Source organism: Aythya fuligula, chromosome Z, assembly GCF_009819795.1.
Source record: "Aythya fuligula isolate bAytFul2 chromosome Z, bAytFul2.pri, whole genome shotgun sequence".
Lineage (NCBI taxonomy): Eukaryota > Metazoa > Chordata > Aves > Anseriformes > Anatidae > Aythya > Aythya fuligula.
Genome location: NC_045593.1, coordinates 40,736,522 through 40,753,767, shown reverse-complemented (window position 1 = coordinate 40,753,767; position 17,246 = coordinate 40,736,522). Strand labels below are relative to the sequence as shown.

Below are 17,246 nucleotides of genomic sequence, written 5' to 3'. Positions count from 1 at the left end.
GATTATATCAGCTGTTTTATGGTGCTAACATTGATAGTACTTGTCACTATCCTATTACATCACTTTCCTGTCGTATAATGCAGTCTTGCTAGCCATCACACAAATTTGTTATTTTATAAAAGAACACGTTCCTTTCAAATAGAACAAAAAAATTACTGTTAAAAATAAACAAACAAAAACATCCTGTGTTTTGCTGTTCCAGGCTAAAATACAGAAAAATAATTTTGAAGCAGCTACGCTTATTAGACATTCTTGCAAGGGTGTTTTGTATATTACTTTGTACTCTGATTTCACCACCTGGTTTCAGCCCACTAAAAGCAAGGCGTGCCAGAGTGTCCTTGGATTGAACTCCTGAATCAATGAGAGTTTTGTCATGCTGGGAATGGAAACTTCCAAGGAGCTGGTTAAAGTGCTACTAGTTTTACTACATGGCACTCTTTTCACCGAGTTACCTCCTGAATATTTCATCAGAGCCCAGTGTGACCAGAATTTCCAGCTTGGCCAGGGCAGCCCTAGAATATCCCAGCATCCACCAGATATTTTATTACTATTTTCCCCCGCTTTACATGGAGGAAACAGGATATTTCACTGTAAGCCATGCCTAGGAATCTACCCCTTTGCAGTATGGTGACAGGATGGTGACAGGAGACAGAGGCTGTGTTGTGATACAAGTCACATGATTTATTATGAAATGGTGAACAGAATATGTTCAGCGGTGCAATAAATGTTGGTTAGTATGATGAGTCCACAAAGCTTATATTTAATCAAGTAACCTGGCACAGGGCCTACACAGATGACTCAACACATGCTCTTGTTCTCTTTATTCTGTTTTCTGTGGTTGCATATATATATAATAAAAATATTTAAGAACTTATTACCAACAACAATAGCTGTAGATAACTCATTATAAGCAAGGAAGAGAAGTTCCTTTGTAGCTGCATGAAACGGCACTGGAGCTTTCAAGTTACAGGCAGGCAGAAGCTATCGAACTGGTCTTTTGACAGTGCTAGCAGACATGCTCATCACTGAAATTCAGACAGGCCTTTTGACGAAAAATGTCTGCTAACTCTGCTACATTTCAGGTCAGGTAACCAAGTTTTACTTGTGCAAGATCCCCATCTCCAGTATGAGCTAGGTGCGATCAAGTGTGAAATAAGGATGCCTAGCATCAAGGACAGATTAAATTTTGGCTGAATCGCAGCAAGGTACCGCAATGAGAGAGGACGACCATTTGACAGGATGGCTCTGACAAACAGCAGCCACCAGTTGAAGAGTTCGGGGCAACGTTTAATCACGCGGCTCCTGGCACAGCCCTTCGTGCTGTTCTATTATTGATATTATATACGTTCTATTACACTGTATATGTCCTATTGCTGTGCTATTTCGACTCCTGCAGGTCTGAGGGCCGGCGGTGTGCCGGCGGGGGCTGCGTGCCACCTGGCGGGCAGCGCAGGTTCCTGCCTCGCCCTGAGGCGATGCTGGGGCCGCCGCGGCCGCCCGGCACCACGCCCCTCACGCAGCGCAACGGCCGCCCCCTCCCGGCCGGGCGGGGCCAGCGCTTGGCCGAGACCATTTGGCGGAGGGGGGGGGGGGGCAGGCTCCCTCCGCCGCATTGCGCGGGCTGCGCGCCGGGGCGCTCCCCGCTATTGTTCCCCCTCCTCCTGGCTTGGCGTCGCCCTGGGCGAGGAGGAAGCGGTGAGCGGCGGCGGCGGCGGCGCGGCCATGAGGCAGCTGCCGTACTTCTGCCGCGGCGAGGTGGTGAAGGGCTTCGGGCGGGGCTCCCGGCAGCTCGGCGTCCCCACCGGTGAGCGGGCGGGTGGGACTGACCGTTGGGCCGGCCGTTGGGCCGTTCAACCGCCGCCGGGCCCCTCGGTGTTGCGCCTGACGGCGGCGCCGCGGGCAGGGCGTGTGGAGCTGGGCAGGGGTTCAGCTGCCGTGAGCAGCGGTGGTGCTTTCACGCCTTTGTACGTGCTTGTGAAGTGATTGTTTCGCTAACTAGTTCTCAAAGTTGTTTTACAGCGCGGAAGACGCTCGCTTGTTGTTTTCTTTTTTTTTTTTTTTTTTTTTTTTTTTTGTTTTTGACCTTATTAAAGCCGTAGCGGTCGCCCTGATCGCGAAGTGTTTACCTACTGAACGCTCCCCACGTGCTTATTAATATTTGCTGGCGTGTATGTAAAACAGCACGTGCGAGAGATCTGATAGCGCTGGTATCGCCACGGGGGCTGAATCCTACGAAGCTGTTTTATATGTCATGTCTTGCTGAGCAGCATGTTACATCACAGTCATCATCGCATGCATAAGCCTTCAATCTGTAGGCAGAAATTTTAAGTCTTTGGGGGCTCTGTGATGCCCTGGAGTTCCACAAGGTCACTTACACTTTACCCTTTCTAAAATTTTTTCAGCAAACTTTTCCGAGCAAGTAGTTGAAAGCTTTCCGTCTGATATCTCTACTGGTATATACTATGGATGGGCCTGTGTTGGAAATGGAGATGTGCATAAAATGGTTTTGAGCATAGGATGGAATCCTTTCTATAAGAATACTAAGAAATCAGTGGTAAGAGCTTTGCTTTGTGCAGTACTTCGCCTAGAAATTCTGCTTGTTGTTAGAAATGTATTTGGTGTCAGTTTTATATGTTTGTGTTTTGAAGAGAAAATAGTCTCTGTAGCCAGATGGTACATAGCCACAGACGAACAAAGTTTGTTTTCTTTGTCCTATTCCATCATTGCCTAAGTACTTCAGAGATCAATATTTTATCTGTTTCTGAAACAGTGGTTGCTTATAGTGCTGATAGCTAAGGAAGCATACGCTCAGTAGATGCTTTGAATTTACTAGTTATTGAGATCCCTAGCATGATCTGGCATGATCTAACCTTGTCTGTCTACATTAAAGCTAAGAGATGTGGGGGCACCTTAATATATAATTATTTTCTGTCCTTCTCTTAAATGATGGAATCCGTAGATGTGGTGCTGTGGCCAGATATACAGGACTAGTATCCAAAAATGTGTAATAACAGGATGGAGGAGGTAAATTTTGAGCTGTGACAGCAGTGTTTTTCTTGTTGTCAGGTGCTGGTGTTTCTCCTGAGCCTTGCAGAGAGCTCTGTTTCAATTGTTGAAAGCACCTTTGTTTGGGCATGAATCTTCTCCTTCTAAGATCCTAAGTTTATGACTATTCTGATGCCTTTGGCTTTTATAAACGTACACTCCAAATTTTTTGCAGCTGTGTTTTCTGAACAAGACGTAGGATGGGGAATCCTTTCTCAGCCTTCACTCCTGGATTTCTGTCATTCATTTTCCTGATTTTTATCATTCAGAGCTACTTGTAAAAGCATTCCTTAAGCCAGCTTTTTCAGTATGTCTTCATAGTTGTTTCATCATTAAGTTAATGAAAGATTAAGCTTTCTTTGTTATTTGCTGCTTTATAAATACTACTTGTGGGAAGCAGTGAAACATTTCTCTTGAACGTTTCTCTTTTTTTTTTTTTTTTTTCTTCCTTTTAATTTGGCTATCAGAATACTCTGTGGTGAAAAACCTTTCTTAAACTCTGTGCAAAAGTACAGTTCTCCCTCCTCACAGTAGCCTTAACTAGCCTCCTAATCTTGCATTGTATGTATTAAATGTCTTAGTTTCATTGGTATGTGTTGTGGTGAATTGGAATTAGAGGTATTAGCTGAACATACTTACTGTGAGGGGAAAAAGTTCCAAGTTAATCATAAATGCCAACGAATTTCTCTTCCTTTAGGAAACACACATTATCCACACCTTCAAAGAGGACTTCTATGGAGAAATTCTCAGCATAGCCATAATTGGGTATATTCGACCAGAAAAAAACTTTGATTCCTTAGGTCAGTATCACAGAATTGTTTCATTCATGCAAGTAATATGTCTTCACTTTCTTTTTCTTCACAATGAGCTGTTTTACCTCTTGGCCTTTGAACTTTCAGTACAATGTTTTCATAAGCTAAATGTAGTAATGTATAAGTTAGTTCAATAATAATAATTTTAAAAAAATGCTCCCACATCTTGTTTCAGTCTAAATTTCAGTTGTCTGAGGAGTAATTTTAAAATCATGAGCTTCTCATAAAAGCATTGGTCTAGTCTGTTCATTTCTTTTGAAAATGCAGTTCTGTTAGGATTCAAACAGTTCATGAAACTGTTTTGATCTTTTTCTAAAATTAATTTTGGAACAAGGTAGTGGTGGAAAACGCAGCTCAGACATGCTTGAAAAAAAGAACTTTGCTTTTCCAACCTTGTTGTAATAATTATATTCTACCTCTGTGATTTTTCTGTCATTCTGTGGAACAAGATATTTTTGCTTGTTATTGTGTATTTAGAATTCTGATCAGCTTTTAAATATCCCTATTCTTCTATTTTTAGAGGCACTCATTTCAGCAATTCAGGAAGACATTGAAGAGGCAAAAAGGCAGCTAGATTTACCGGAACATCGTAAAGTGAAAGAAGACAACTTCTTTCATCCGCCAGGAGGCAAAATAGTAAACGACCACTGAGCAAACCAATGAGCTTTTTACCTGCTTTTTTTTTTTTTCCTCTCTTGTTCCTGTTGTGGAGCTCTTATATTTGCACTGCTTACATAGGTACTTTGTCATGTCTGTCTAGGCAATGAGATAGGAATCAACCATATAAGGGGATTTAAGTTTGCACAAGTGAATTGATCAAACCCAATCATTCAGAAGGAGTAGAAAGTGGTTCTAGTTCTTTTTGGATAAATTGTATATCTAAAAATTAGCAATTGTTTAGAGTCAGTAGCGCACATAGAACGTGACTAAAGTGAACTGTGACCTCTTCAGCGTGAAGGGGTGTAGAGTTCACTCAAGTGAAAAGCGTCAGTTTTTAACATACAGATGTTATTCCAACCCCTTTTTCCCAATTTTCCATAATTTTTACATCTCAATTGTAGCTAGCAGCTTAGGAAGTTTTGTTATTGATTGAAAATTTCCTGTGGTGCAGGAAGCCAATGATTAGATAACCATAACACGAATAACTCTCTATGGTTCTTATTTTTGATGTGCTTTACAGCTGTTGTGGTTTAAACTGTCATTTCAATTGAAATTATTTATTTTAACTTTATTTGAAATAGATGTAATCACTGCTGCTTATTGATTTACTGGAATCTGAGATATGTACAGCCAGCTGTACAGAAATATATGAGAATGTATGTAATGTACATTACCTCTGTAGTTTCCTTCAGAGGTAATGTTCCACTGAAATTCAGGAAATGAATGATAAAATGAATGTCAATGTACTGTAAAGGTTGAGGTTCTAAGGATGTAGAAATACTATAACAAGACTTGTGCTCTTTGGGCTGTAAGGCAGAAGAGGCAACTTTGCATTTGTATCTGCTGCTGACACCCTAGATGAAGAGGATCTTGAGGTTATTCTCATATTGACAACAAAATGACTGACTTCAAGGTTAGTTTAAGGTACAGAAAAACACCGTCAGCCCTCCACACCAAGCATACGTAAGATCCAAAGTTTTGGTTAACCGAGCAGATCAATATCCAGATGACAGCCCTTGGGGATTCATATAATAAAACATCAACACTGTAGTAGGTATAACGTATTTATTGCAAGTAAGTGCACCCTTCACTACTCTGAAATGTATGCACATATAAGTAGAGGTGATATTGTCAAAATCAATAGTAATTTGGGATAATACTAAGAATGTATCGTGTGTGATTCTAAATCTGTTTTTTTTTTTTTTTTTTTGTTCTCTGTTAGATTTTTCTATCCTCTGCTCAGCATGGGGAGCTAGGTAAGCTGCTGTGACTATCATCTTCATATTCTTCTGATACTGGCTTGTGCTGTGGCCGAAATATTTTCTGAAATTGAAAATAGTTCTGTCAATATGTAACCTGTAGTTCCGTGTCAGAACTGTCCCATACAAATTGGGAATGCACAGAACTGTCCCATACAATTTGGGAATGCACAATTCGTGTAGTATAGCTTTCTGAATTTACTTGTTCTCATAACCCATCTGGGTCCTACATTTCAGTCTAGGGTTTAAGAGGGCTTTAAGAAGGTAGCTTTCTGAGTCTTCTTCGTGGCAGGTGCTGTAAGGATGCTGGTTCCACTTCATACTGTCTTAACTTTGAGCCAGCACCAGGGGATATTGCTAAGGAAGGGGTCTTGAGTGAGTCAGGGTGACTCGTTTGCTGTGAAGAGCTTGAACAGAAACTTGAGATGATTTAAATGAGTTGTTCATCAGTGATGTTGATAGCAGAGACAGAAGAAATACAGAACTGGGGGCGCTTATTTCTGCACGAGCACTTGTTAGCATAGACATTTTGATCTGCAGAGCCAAGGTGGTTTTACGTTTCTCTACTGAGATGCTGACAGTTCTGTCCTACCTTTTACCTGGATATTTTAAGCATACTTCTGCTCTCTTAAAAGGAGAATATTAGGAAGAAAATTCACTAATCGGCAGTTAGAAATATTTTCTTTAAAAGAAGAACAAAACAACCTAGTGGACTTCTTACGTATAACTTGTTAGGAACTGTATGTAAAAATCTGTAAAAGGATTGTCTTGCAAAAGTGAAAGTTGATTTTTTTTTTTTATTATTTTAAAATGGAGGGATGAAGGGAAATTTTTTTTTAGGCAAAGGCTGTAGGAATTCTTGAGACTGTAACATTTTGGCATTGTTACCTTTCTCTGTTTTTAGGAAGAATAAGTAGCAGACACAGAAGTCTACTAAATGTGTTGCCAAATATATATTTAAAGAATAAATTGATGTTTGTCATTGTACTGTAGCTGAACTCTCATAGCTCCCCTATCTGTTCTTCCTGCTTCCCTTTCCTCTGCACACCTGCATGGGTTTGCAGAGCTGAACTCTGTTTTTTCCCCAGTACTTTCATGTGTCTGTTGTGGAAACCATAGTGCCTTAAGCTGGTTGTCCAAGTAATACTTTTCCGTATCTGCTAGTAAATGCTACTATCCAAAATTCAATTCTCTGGTTGTAGAACCACTGGGCTATGGACAGAGAACAGTGGCAAAGGCAAAACTTGAAAAAAAACTTTGTTTGCTCTTGACTCCTATGTGAAGTATGGTGTATGGATACAATGAGCTAATGAGCTGCTCTTTGTATGCTTGTCTTCAAATTAGAGAAAATGTTATTAGGTTCATTTGGCTGAGTGTACCTGTCTGTTCACATTATTTAAGATAAAACATTGTATATCGACTATTTAAGCTCAGTACATAATTCCTAGCACAGTACAGACTTTATGAAGGGTTATATTTTTGTATTATATGCGAACTGTATTTACGTCAGTTGATGTTGCTGCGTTGTACCATTAATAAAGGAATTGTAATTGTCAAAGTTAAAATCCTTGTCATAGGCTTCCTGATTGTATCTGATGCAAATAAATCATCTTAGTATATTCCTTAGAGTGTTATGAAGGAGATACTTTAGATGTATGTCATTACTCTGCTTAAACTTCTTTCAGTGTCAGCAAAGAGCTGTTCTTGCTTACAAGCTCAGTGCTGTAGTATTTGTGTTCAGTTACTTGTGGTTCTTCTGTAAGGCACTCCAAATAGCGAATGAAGCACAGAGAGGTTTCGTGTCTCAATTTGGTTGAACTAGAGGGCCACTGAAATTGTTGGGAGTTTGAACAGTACCAGTTTTTTCAGTTTCAGATACTTTCTCAAGTAAAACCTAAGTGTATTTAATACTCTTACCCACCTTCCTCTGAAGTCTGTTGCTGTTCTGAAATGAAGATTGGTGGCAATATGAGAATGTCTGTACAATAAACTCTTTCCAAACTGCATGTGGGTGAAAATTTTTGGTGAAGAGAGTGCGTCTGCCTCCTCCTGCTGTATGTAGCCTGTTGCCCTGCTCCAGCCGGTGGTGCAGAGGCCCCTCACTCGCCTCACTCACACTGGTGCCTCCTGGTAGCTGGTTTGGAAGGGCACACTGCCTCACCCCGTGGCTGGGGGTCAGGGATCCCACTCGGTCTGGTAGCTGGCACCAATTACACTCACACACACCGGTCCTATTGCCAGCTGGCGCTGGGACCACTGCACTCGCGCTGATAGCTGGCACCACAGGCTGTGGCGCCCCTTCCCCAGCCTGACCCCAGTAGCTGGCACTGATGTTGGCTCACCCACATCCAGGTTTTGCTAGTAGCTGGCATGCAGTCCTTGCAGCATACACACACAGGAGGGAGAGCAGAACTACGGGGAGATAACTATGAGATGATTTAATGAGAGAAATTACAGGATATTCGGGACAGTGTGGTCATTAGGTGCACTTGGCCAGACAGGTGCACTGAGTGGCCCTGTTTTACACATGACTGGCCCTTTTATACCCCCCTGCTCCCCAGTTTGTTCTTCCTGCCCCTATACTTCCCTATTACATCCCCATGGGTTTGCAGAGCTCTGCAGTTTCTGCATCCTCCATGTCTGAGGGTCTCAGTCCACAATCTGATTGGCTGCCAGGCTCATCCTCCCTGGAAGTGTTGTCTGCAGCTTGCTAGCCCATCGATTAGCATGACAGAGGTTTGTATCCTGTCATTGTCTCCCACCTTAGTAGTCTTCAACCAGAGCATCCTGCTGGAATAAACATGCCCTCATCAGTTAGTGTGACTGACCTTACTTGGTTCCCACCACTGCTTCCCTTTCTTACTATCCCTTGTTGCCCCCTCCTACATACTCACAAAAATTATTCTGTTAATGGTGGCACTGAACTAACAGGTCCTAATAGCCTAAAGAACTTCAGCTTAGCAGACATTAAAAAACATTGTTTCCTCACGTTTAGAAAAACTTAGGGCCCAATACACATGGAAAAACAGTCTGGATATTTGGTTGGTATCCTTAATTTGGGACAGATTTATGTATTGATTGACAGGGAGACCATTGTGCATCAAGGACCCAGCGACCCACATCACAGGTAGCCTGCGTGAGCACAGACCTGTGCTGTGACGTTTGATGCATGCAGTGTGGCCGTCAGGCTGTTTTGCTGCACAAATCTCTTGGCTGCAGGACAAACTTGAGCAGGACACTATACCAGAGGAGCCTGCAGGCAGCTCCCCCTTGGTACCAGCCCTTAGACCATTTTATTAAGCCATTTGTTGTCAAGCCTGTCTTACCAAGATCCAGAAAAACCTCGTGTTGCTTCTCTCTCTCAGCTCACCCCCTTCCCTGCTGCAGAACAGTTTGCTAAGTATGCAATCTGATTTTGACCTGCATCCTAGGGTCCTGAGGGAACCGGCTGTTGTTGCCGAGCCTCTCTCCATCATATTCAAAAAGTCATGGCACTCAGGCAAAGACCCTGGTGACTGGAAAAAGGGAAACATCACTTCCATTTTTAAAAAGGGCAGAAAGGAGGACCCGGGGAACTGCAGACTGGTGAGCCTCACTTCTGTGTTCAGGAAGATCACGGAAAAGATCCTCCTAGAAGCAATGTCAAGGCACGTGGAGGACACGGGGATGATCTGAGACAGCCAGCATGGCTTCACCAAGGGCAAATCCTGCCTGACCAAACTGGTGGCCTTCTATGGAGTGACTGCATCAGACAACAAGTCAACACCAATCTGAGTGGTGCAGTTGCTGCAACAGAAGGAAGGGACGCCATCCAGAGAGACTTGGACAAGTTTGAGAATTGGGCCCATGTGAACCTAACGAAACAAGTGAAAGGTGATGCACCTGGGTCAGGACAATCCCAGACATGTGCACAGACTGGGAGAAGAGCTCACTGAGAGCAGCCCTGCAGAGAAGGACCTTTATCTGGTTCTGGTGGATGAAAGGCTTAACACGAGCTGGTAGTGTGCACTTGTAGCCCAGAAGGTCAACTGCATCCTGGGCTGCATCAGCAGAGGGGTGGGCAGCAGGTGGAGGGAGGTGCTGCACCTGGAGTGCTGCATCCACACAAGAAGGATGTGGGTCTGTTAGAGCAGGTTCTGAGGAGGGCCATGAAGGCCTCCCCAGATCAGAGCAATGGAGCACCTCTCCTATGAAGAAAGGCTGAGAGAGCAGGGGATGTTCAGCCTGGTGAATAGAAGATGCTAGAGACAACTCATTGCAGCATTTCAGTACTTCAAGAAGGCTTATAAAAGATGGAGAGCCACCTTTTTCAGGTAGATAATGATAGGACATGGAGGAATGATTTTAAGCTAAAAGAGGGAAGATTTAGTCTAGGTAATGGGAGAAAATTCTTTACTCAGAGGGTGGTGAGGAAATGGAACAGGTTGCCCAGAGAAGCTGTGGATGCCTCATTTCTGGAGGTGTTCAAAGCCAGGTTGGTCAAAGCCCTGGCCAACCTGATTTGGTGTGTGTCATCCCTTCCCATGGCATGGGAGTTAGAATGGGATAATTTTTATGGTCCCTTCCAAGCAAGCCATTCTGTGATTCTATGATACGCAGTGAGCAAGGAAAGAGGAATATGAGAAAAAAATATGAGCAAGAACTGATTAATATAATGGGTATCTCTATTAGGGTTACCTGATGAGGTTGGCTGGGGTTTCTGCAGGCTGTGAGACTCTGTGAGAAAAGTCCAGCAGCTGCCCCTTATAAGAGAAGAGCCACTTCCAGCAAGCACCAAAAGGGACTCCACTGCTGGCCAGAGCCAAGCCAGTGATGCTGGTTGTGTCTCTGGGAGAGGAGATTGAAGAAATGGAAAAAATGATGTGCAACAGGAGCTGGGAGAAGAGTGAGAAAATGTGAGAGAACCAGCCCTGCAGCCCCTCCAGGTCAGTGCAGCAGGAGGTGCTCCAGGCAGGCAGCAGCAGTTCCTCTGCAGGCTGTGCAGGGAGAGGCCCCCGGTGGAGCAGGCTGTCCCCCTGCAGCCCATGGGTCCCACATGGAGCAGATCTCCACGCTGCAGCCCCCCCATGGGTGGAGGAGCCCCCGGTGGAGCAGGTGGATGTGGCCTGGAGGAGGCTGCGGCCCATGGAGAGCCCCCGCAGGAGCAGGCCCCGGGCCAGAGCTGCAGCCTGTGGAGAGGAGCCCACGCAGGAGCAGGGGTCTGGGGGGAGCTGCCGCCCACCCGTGGGGGACCCGTGCTGGAGCAGTTTGCTCCTGGGGGATGGATGGACCCTGTGGTACAGAGCCATGTGGGAGCAGGGCTTGAAGAGCTGCTGCCTGTGGGCAGCCCCCGCAGGCTCAGCTGGGGAAGGACGGCATCCATGGGAGGGACCCCATGGGGAGCAGGGGCAGAGAGGGACCGAGAAGGAGTGGTGGACACAAAGCATCAGGGACTGATCATAACCCCCATTCCCTGTTCCCCTGCACTTCTTGGGGGGAGGAAGTGGAAGAGAGTGGATGGAGGGGGAAGATGTTTTTAGTTTGCTTTATTTGTGTTTGTTTGTTTCTCACTACTCTAGCTTCTTAGTAAAAATTAATAAATTTCATTAATCTCCCTATGTTGAGTCTGTATAGCCCACAACATTAATCGTTGAGTGAACTCCCTGTCCTTACCTGAACCCTTGAGCCCTTTTCATCGTATTTTCTTCCCCTTTCCCTTTGAGGAGGGGGAGTGAGAGAGTGGCTGTGGTGGAGCTCGTCTGCCCAGTTGAGTGAAACCACCATAAATACCTATGATTCATCAGGAGAAAAACAAGTTCTCAAGTTCCATTATAGTCTGTGGTAATTTATGTACTTACATTTTTCTTACTTTCATACCTTTTTCTTTGAAGATTTGAAATTCTAACCTGAGTCCTAAGCCAGAAGTCATGTTATAGTCATACAAGATCCAGAGTCAGTTGAATAGTACACGGCTAAAATGTAGTCTGACTTAGGGCGTAGCCTGTAATGAAAGGTGGCTTTGGCCTTTTGGCACTTAAACTATTACTCCTATGATCTGTTTCACTTCCTTTCTTGCAAAACCTCTGAATAGAGTCAAGGAAGAAGGAAATTTGTCATTATTTACATAGAACTCTATGGGAAAGAGAAAGGCTAAAGCACACTGGTAACCCACACTTCCCTTTGAAATCAAGTTTTATACTGTATTATACAAGAGGTAAGTGGATGGTAAAACTGCAGGAGGTACGAATTTACAAGATCCTTTTGAAAGATCATTATCAATGAGTGAGTAATGAGAGATAATTGCCTAGGAGAAAGAAAATAGAACTAGATGAAGAGAGCCTAGGGCTTGGGAAACTCCATGGATCAATGAGAATAGCAAAGAAGGAGGTAAAGGGTGTGGAAAGAAGAAAACAGGAAAAGGCCTTGAGATGAAGAAAAGCCTGAGAAGCAAGGGGGTGAGAGAAATTTACCTAAGAAAAAAGGAATTTGAGGCTGGAACTCAGGAAATAGAGGGATGAAAGAGATGCCATAGCAGTTTTGTTTTTTAATATATGTTTCCTTCAGGTTATCTTTCTCAGTACAGTGGGTGAAGGAGAAGGCAGGAAAACAGACATAAATAGTGTTGGCTTTTGGACATCTGAGGATCTGTGTATTTGAACAGCTGTGGGTTTGACTTTCTTTCTATACCTTTACCTCCAGGACAGTGTAAAAGGCATATTTCAGATCCCTTTATACTATATTCTGCACAATTATTACTGGTTTCCTTTGCTGTACTGTTTTCTGTGAAGTTTCTTCAGAGGTGTCGGTTAGTCACTGAGTCTGAGTCAGTAGCTCTGAGACCAGTGACCTGTTACAAAGTTTGTCATTCTTGGCAAAAGCGCACTCTTAGCAGGCAGTTCTTACTGAAAACACCATGAAGTTGATATGGATCTGTAGGGAGCTAGTTTGGGCAGCCTTGACTACAAAGGAGTAGTCTTAGGAGAAAATTCTTTTTCTTAGGAGAAAATTCTACACTTTTAAACTGCTGCTTTAAAAATAAAACAAATCAAAACAAAACAAAACAAATTTTAAAAAAAACAATTATCACAGTTCTCTTGCTCATATAATTTATTTTTAATGTTATTCATCAGTTATTTCTTGCTATATCAAGAAGACATATTTGTAGGCAATTGTCTGCCGTCTCATAAAACACAGACATTTAGGCCTGATCATAAAATCATATAAAATCAACATAAAATTGTCTTCCTGCAGTGTCTTGGGAACAGGTTTTTCATCTGAGCAGCCATTTGAATCTCACTGAACACAATGACTTTTAGGAAAAGAGATGTCAGTACTGCTGCTCTCCTAATGAATGCTATCTCCCCTAACAAATGTCTCAGCTTTGCCTGTGCAGCTTTAGCTCCACAAACTGCTACAAACATCTCTTCTGCTTTGTGACATCTGGGGTCTGTGACAGTACATTAAAAGCTCCAAAAACCAGAAAGGAAGTATCACAATGGAGAAATTAAAGAATATACAGCTAAAAAATTTCACAATATCATTGAAATGTTATGTCCAAACCAAACAAAGTATCTCTGAAATGAACTGGTATTTGAGAAGACTTTGGATACTTATTCAGAAATGTACTTTTGTTCCAGTCTTACTTGCAATTTAGGCAAAATTATTTTAAGAAACACTTTTTTGGTTGTTGTTGTTTTACCATTCAGGGTAAAATTTTATACAAAACTTTTAATAAAATAATGATAATGTTCACCAGAGAGCCCATAAAAAAATATCTTTCTATGTCCCTTTCTTGCAGTGATTTCAAGCTTAGGTTTAGCTTGGATTAAACCACTGAAATTTGATAAGAGTCAGGTTATATAAACCACTAACAATAATGAAGTGTAATGTTAATCCAAACAAGTGTAGAGGGCATTCACAAATAAACGTTTTCAATAATGCCTTTTGAATTTTCAGTCTTTGTTTCTTTTTTTTTTTTTTTTTTTTTTTTGGATTAAAGACAACAACGGAAAAGACCTTATATTTATTTGCTTTTTTGGAGAACTCCTTCAGATAAGAACATGAGTTGACTGGACAGATCAGATGTGCTTTTCCAAAGTGCCTTGTTATTATATTGCTTTTAATAAATACAAGTCCTTGTTTTGTCCTTTTTAATTCCTCACATGATTTGAATTCCTTCCTTAGCAAAGGTGCAGTAGCTAAAAGCCTAAAATTCAAAGTGGAGGCTTTACATCTATCCACTGAACTCTTTTTAACTTACCCACAGAAAGAGTCTGAGGTTTTCAGGAACACTTAACACAAACAAACAAATAAATAAATAATCCACTAAGGAATTGGGCCATAACAATTAGGGTTTCTCACACTTACTTCCTCTGTAGAAGGCACATCTAAGTGATTTACATTTCTAGACCTGTTTATTATTGGAAATCTAAAGGAACTCTGCAAGACAGCAGGCAACCAAAGCCAGACTTCTAAAGCTCAGTCTTCTCTCTTAACCACCTAGCCCTACTATTGATGAATAACTGCACTTTCAGAGTAGGTTTGTGCAAAGAATTTGTTCTTCAACAGCAAGGAGTCATAAAGAGAATCTTTTACTGTAGTATGATATATCATATGCAATGACATATGTACTGACAAAAACAAACAAACAACAACAAAAGCAGCATTGTGGTGTTTAAGTTAAACTACAAAAGGAGTAGTATTTTTTTCCCTTTGACATAGTCTGCACATGCCAAACCATTTGCACTAGGAATGGAAAATTTCTTTTGTAAATACTTGCTGTGTATTTTGATTCCATGTAGCCTGAGAAGGTAGTAAAAAAGACATAAGAATTCATTTCTTTGCAGATATACCTATAGACTTTGCAGCAAGCCCAGAATCCGTGTGTGTGTTGAAAGGTTTTTTTAACAACTAACAGAATTAAGTTTAATCAGACATTGATGAAGCATACAATATTTCAGATATTTTTCATATGAACCATGAATATAGACAAAGCACTTGGAATAGAGTTGCAATCACAAATCTTTAACATCATGTTATAGTTGCACAGTTTCTCTGGCAAATATGCTAAAAGATGAAGAGGAAAAATATCTTGGTTTTGAGGAGCACATGTATGCCAGATAATATCAACACAGAAAAATTGATAAAATCAAGCAAAATTGCTTATTGTACTACAAATCTGTGTGCAACTATAGTTGCATAGTACTGTACTACTGACACCTTATGCAGTGACATTTGCCATGCAGATAAATATGCCCATCTTATTTATATTGGCACCTTTTTGGTAGTGGTTGTTAAGGTTCTCAGTAAGTCTGTGAATGCACAGTTGGAATCAGTGTTTGCATTAGTTCACACACGTGCACTCACGTGTATTCACACACGTGCATACTGGGAAAGGATTCACTCTGCACAGTACACAGAAATGTAATAACTTAAGTGGCCTACATTTAGTGTGCTACTTAAAAGCCTAGAACACATTTATGTAAAGCTTTAGGAAAACAGTATGTTTTTAGAAAATATTCTCCTCTCTCAAAATGTATTGGCTAAAATCCTGAGCTCTGCATGCTAAGAAATAACCAAACATACGTAACTAAAGTGTTGTCATTTAATAAGAAAGGCAGCGGAATAGAAAATCATGAATTAGTAGTTATCTGAAAGAGTAACTTCCATTCTATTCAAGCTCATCTTCCTTATTGTTCTTCAAGAGCCTACATTTAAATTTACAGTGGACTGCTGCCTTCCTGTCCCATATATGCCATATTATCATCTTCATCATCATCTTCATCTCCAAAAACAGCTTCTGTACTCTATCATTTGATTTTCCCAATAGTTTGTGCTCTTTGTTGCTCATATGGGAAAGAAAGGCTTTGGAGTGATTTGTCAGCTTTTCCTACCTACCTTTATTAACAGCTGCATCTTTGGGTCAGTCTTTCTTCCAGACAAGTATAATGGCTTCAACGAGAAGTAAAATCAGATAACAGCAGAGGAAGTGGTCTGGCTTTGCGTTCTGGTGGTAGAGTGGATCATAATACATTCTGCCATCTGGTAATATATCAACATATCTCATTATACATAATACAAATATAATCTGATAATAGATATTTAAAAAATAATAATAATAAATTTCGTGAGGTCAGGTGCAAGTGATCTTTGTTTTAAATGACCCAGTAGAACATTTAGGCCTGCTTAAAATTATCAATGTATTAACTTAATATCTCACACTTCCAGTACCACAACTGCGCTCTTACGAGAGCTGTGATGGTACAGGGATATGAGCAGAGAGGGGGTTGATAGGACAGCTGTGTGTCTTAGTTTAGGGATAATCAGAAAAAAGCAGAAAATCCTCCATTCCTCTTTTTGTTACTTCTGAAAAACCTTCAGAAGTTGTCAAGGCTGAATTCCAATTTTCTCATTAAAACGGGCCATGGACTTTTTCTAAATATGCAAGGTATCCAAATTCTCATTTTCTTTCTTAGCAGCTTTGCATCCAGCTGTTTTATTTCAGTCCTGGGCAGTTTTAAGTTCTGTGATTTAGCACCAGTTATGTATGTAATGAAACAAACCATAAATATTACAAAAGTGTTGAAAGAGACCTTGATTCTGACAAGAGATTTGATGTAATATAAAATATAGAGAGCAGTAAGATAAGGTTAAACAGAGAAGTTGTTAACTAGTGCTGAAGAATGTTTAAAGAAGCTAGTAATTTCAAAAACATGTAAAGCTTTGCAATTAAAAATACATTTATTTTTTTTTTTTCAGTTAAGTACTTTCCTTTTTCCATTATTTGTCCCTTTGGCATTTGTTATTTTCCGTAATACTTAGCAGTCACCACCAGAGGGGAATGTACACAAGCAGGTGGACATCAGATATGTATCACGGGAGACCATCTTTACCTTTGCCTTTACAGTCTGATACAAACGTTTAAAGATCTCAACTGGAGTAGTTCTAGAATAAATAAATAAATAAATATATATATTTATTAATATATATATATATATATATATATATATATATTTTAATTCTAGACAGTTAAAATGAAAGCTCTTCCCATTCCCATGACAGAATTCTTATTGACTACAGAAGGAGTGGAATCATGCCCTCCTTTATTAAAAAAAAAAAAAAAAAAAAAAAAAAATCACATCAAAAAAATCCTGGAATGCACAGATATGAGGCCAAAGATTTGCTACAGAAACATCTTCAAGGTATTTTCAATAGAATAACCAGAGCTTTCTAAAGAACAGCCTTGCAAATATGTCAGCATATTGATCACGTAAAAGGCAAAATGCACATATTTGGCCCTTGGACTAATGATAAAGGAAAACAGCAAATGATCAGTTTTAGCCATAGAAAGATCTTTCACTCATCAGAAAAAAAATTATTCAGGATCGTATGACAACTGGGCTTGTGTAACAGTACATGAAAACTAATTAATGAGAACATCCTTGCCTTCATAGGAAGAATTACCAGCTCAGAGGCTTCAGCCCTATGTTTG

The 17,246-nt window shown here is 41.1% G+C and overlaps 1 protein-coding gene across 2 annotated transcripts; it reads left to right on the top strand.

Annotated features, from left to right (window-relative positions):
- The first annotated feature begins 1,677 nt into the window (after window positions 1–1,677).
- On the top strand, window positions 1,678–7,782 carry LOC116500790 (riboflavin kinase-like). 2 transcript variants are annotated; one of them, XR_004254341.1, is made up of 5 exons: window positions 1,678–1,804; window positions 2,403–2,554; window positions 3,743–3,845; window positions 4,378–5,177; window positions 5,212–7,782. XR_004254341.1 is itself a non-coding variant. In XM_032206042.1 (4 exons), the coding sequence occupies exons 1-4, from the start codon at window positions 1,723–1,725 to the stop codon at window positions 4,506–4,508; spliced, it is 468 nt and encodes a 155-aa protein (XP_032061933.1). In that variant the 5' UTR covers window positions 1,678–1,722; the 3' UTR covers window positions 4,509–7,782. The 2 variants fall into 2 exon arrangements, 1 of the variants encoding a protein (XP_032061933.1); XM_032206042.1 differs by having other exon boundaries at window positions 4,378–7,782.
- Window positions 7,783–17,246: the final 9,464 nt, after the last annotated feature.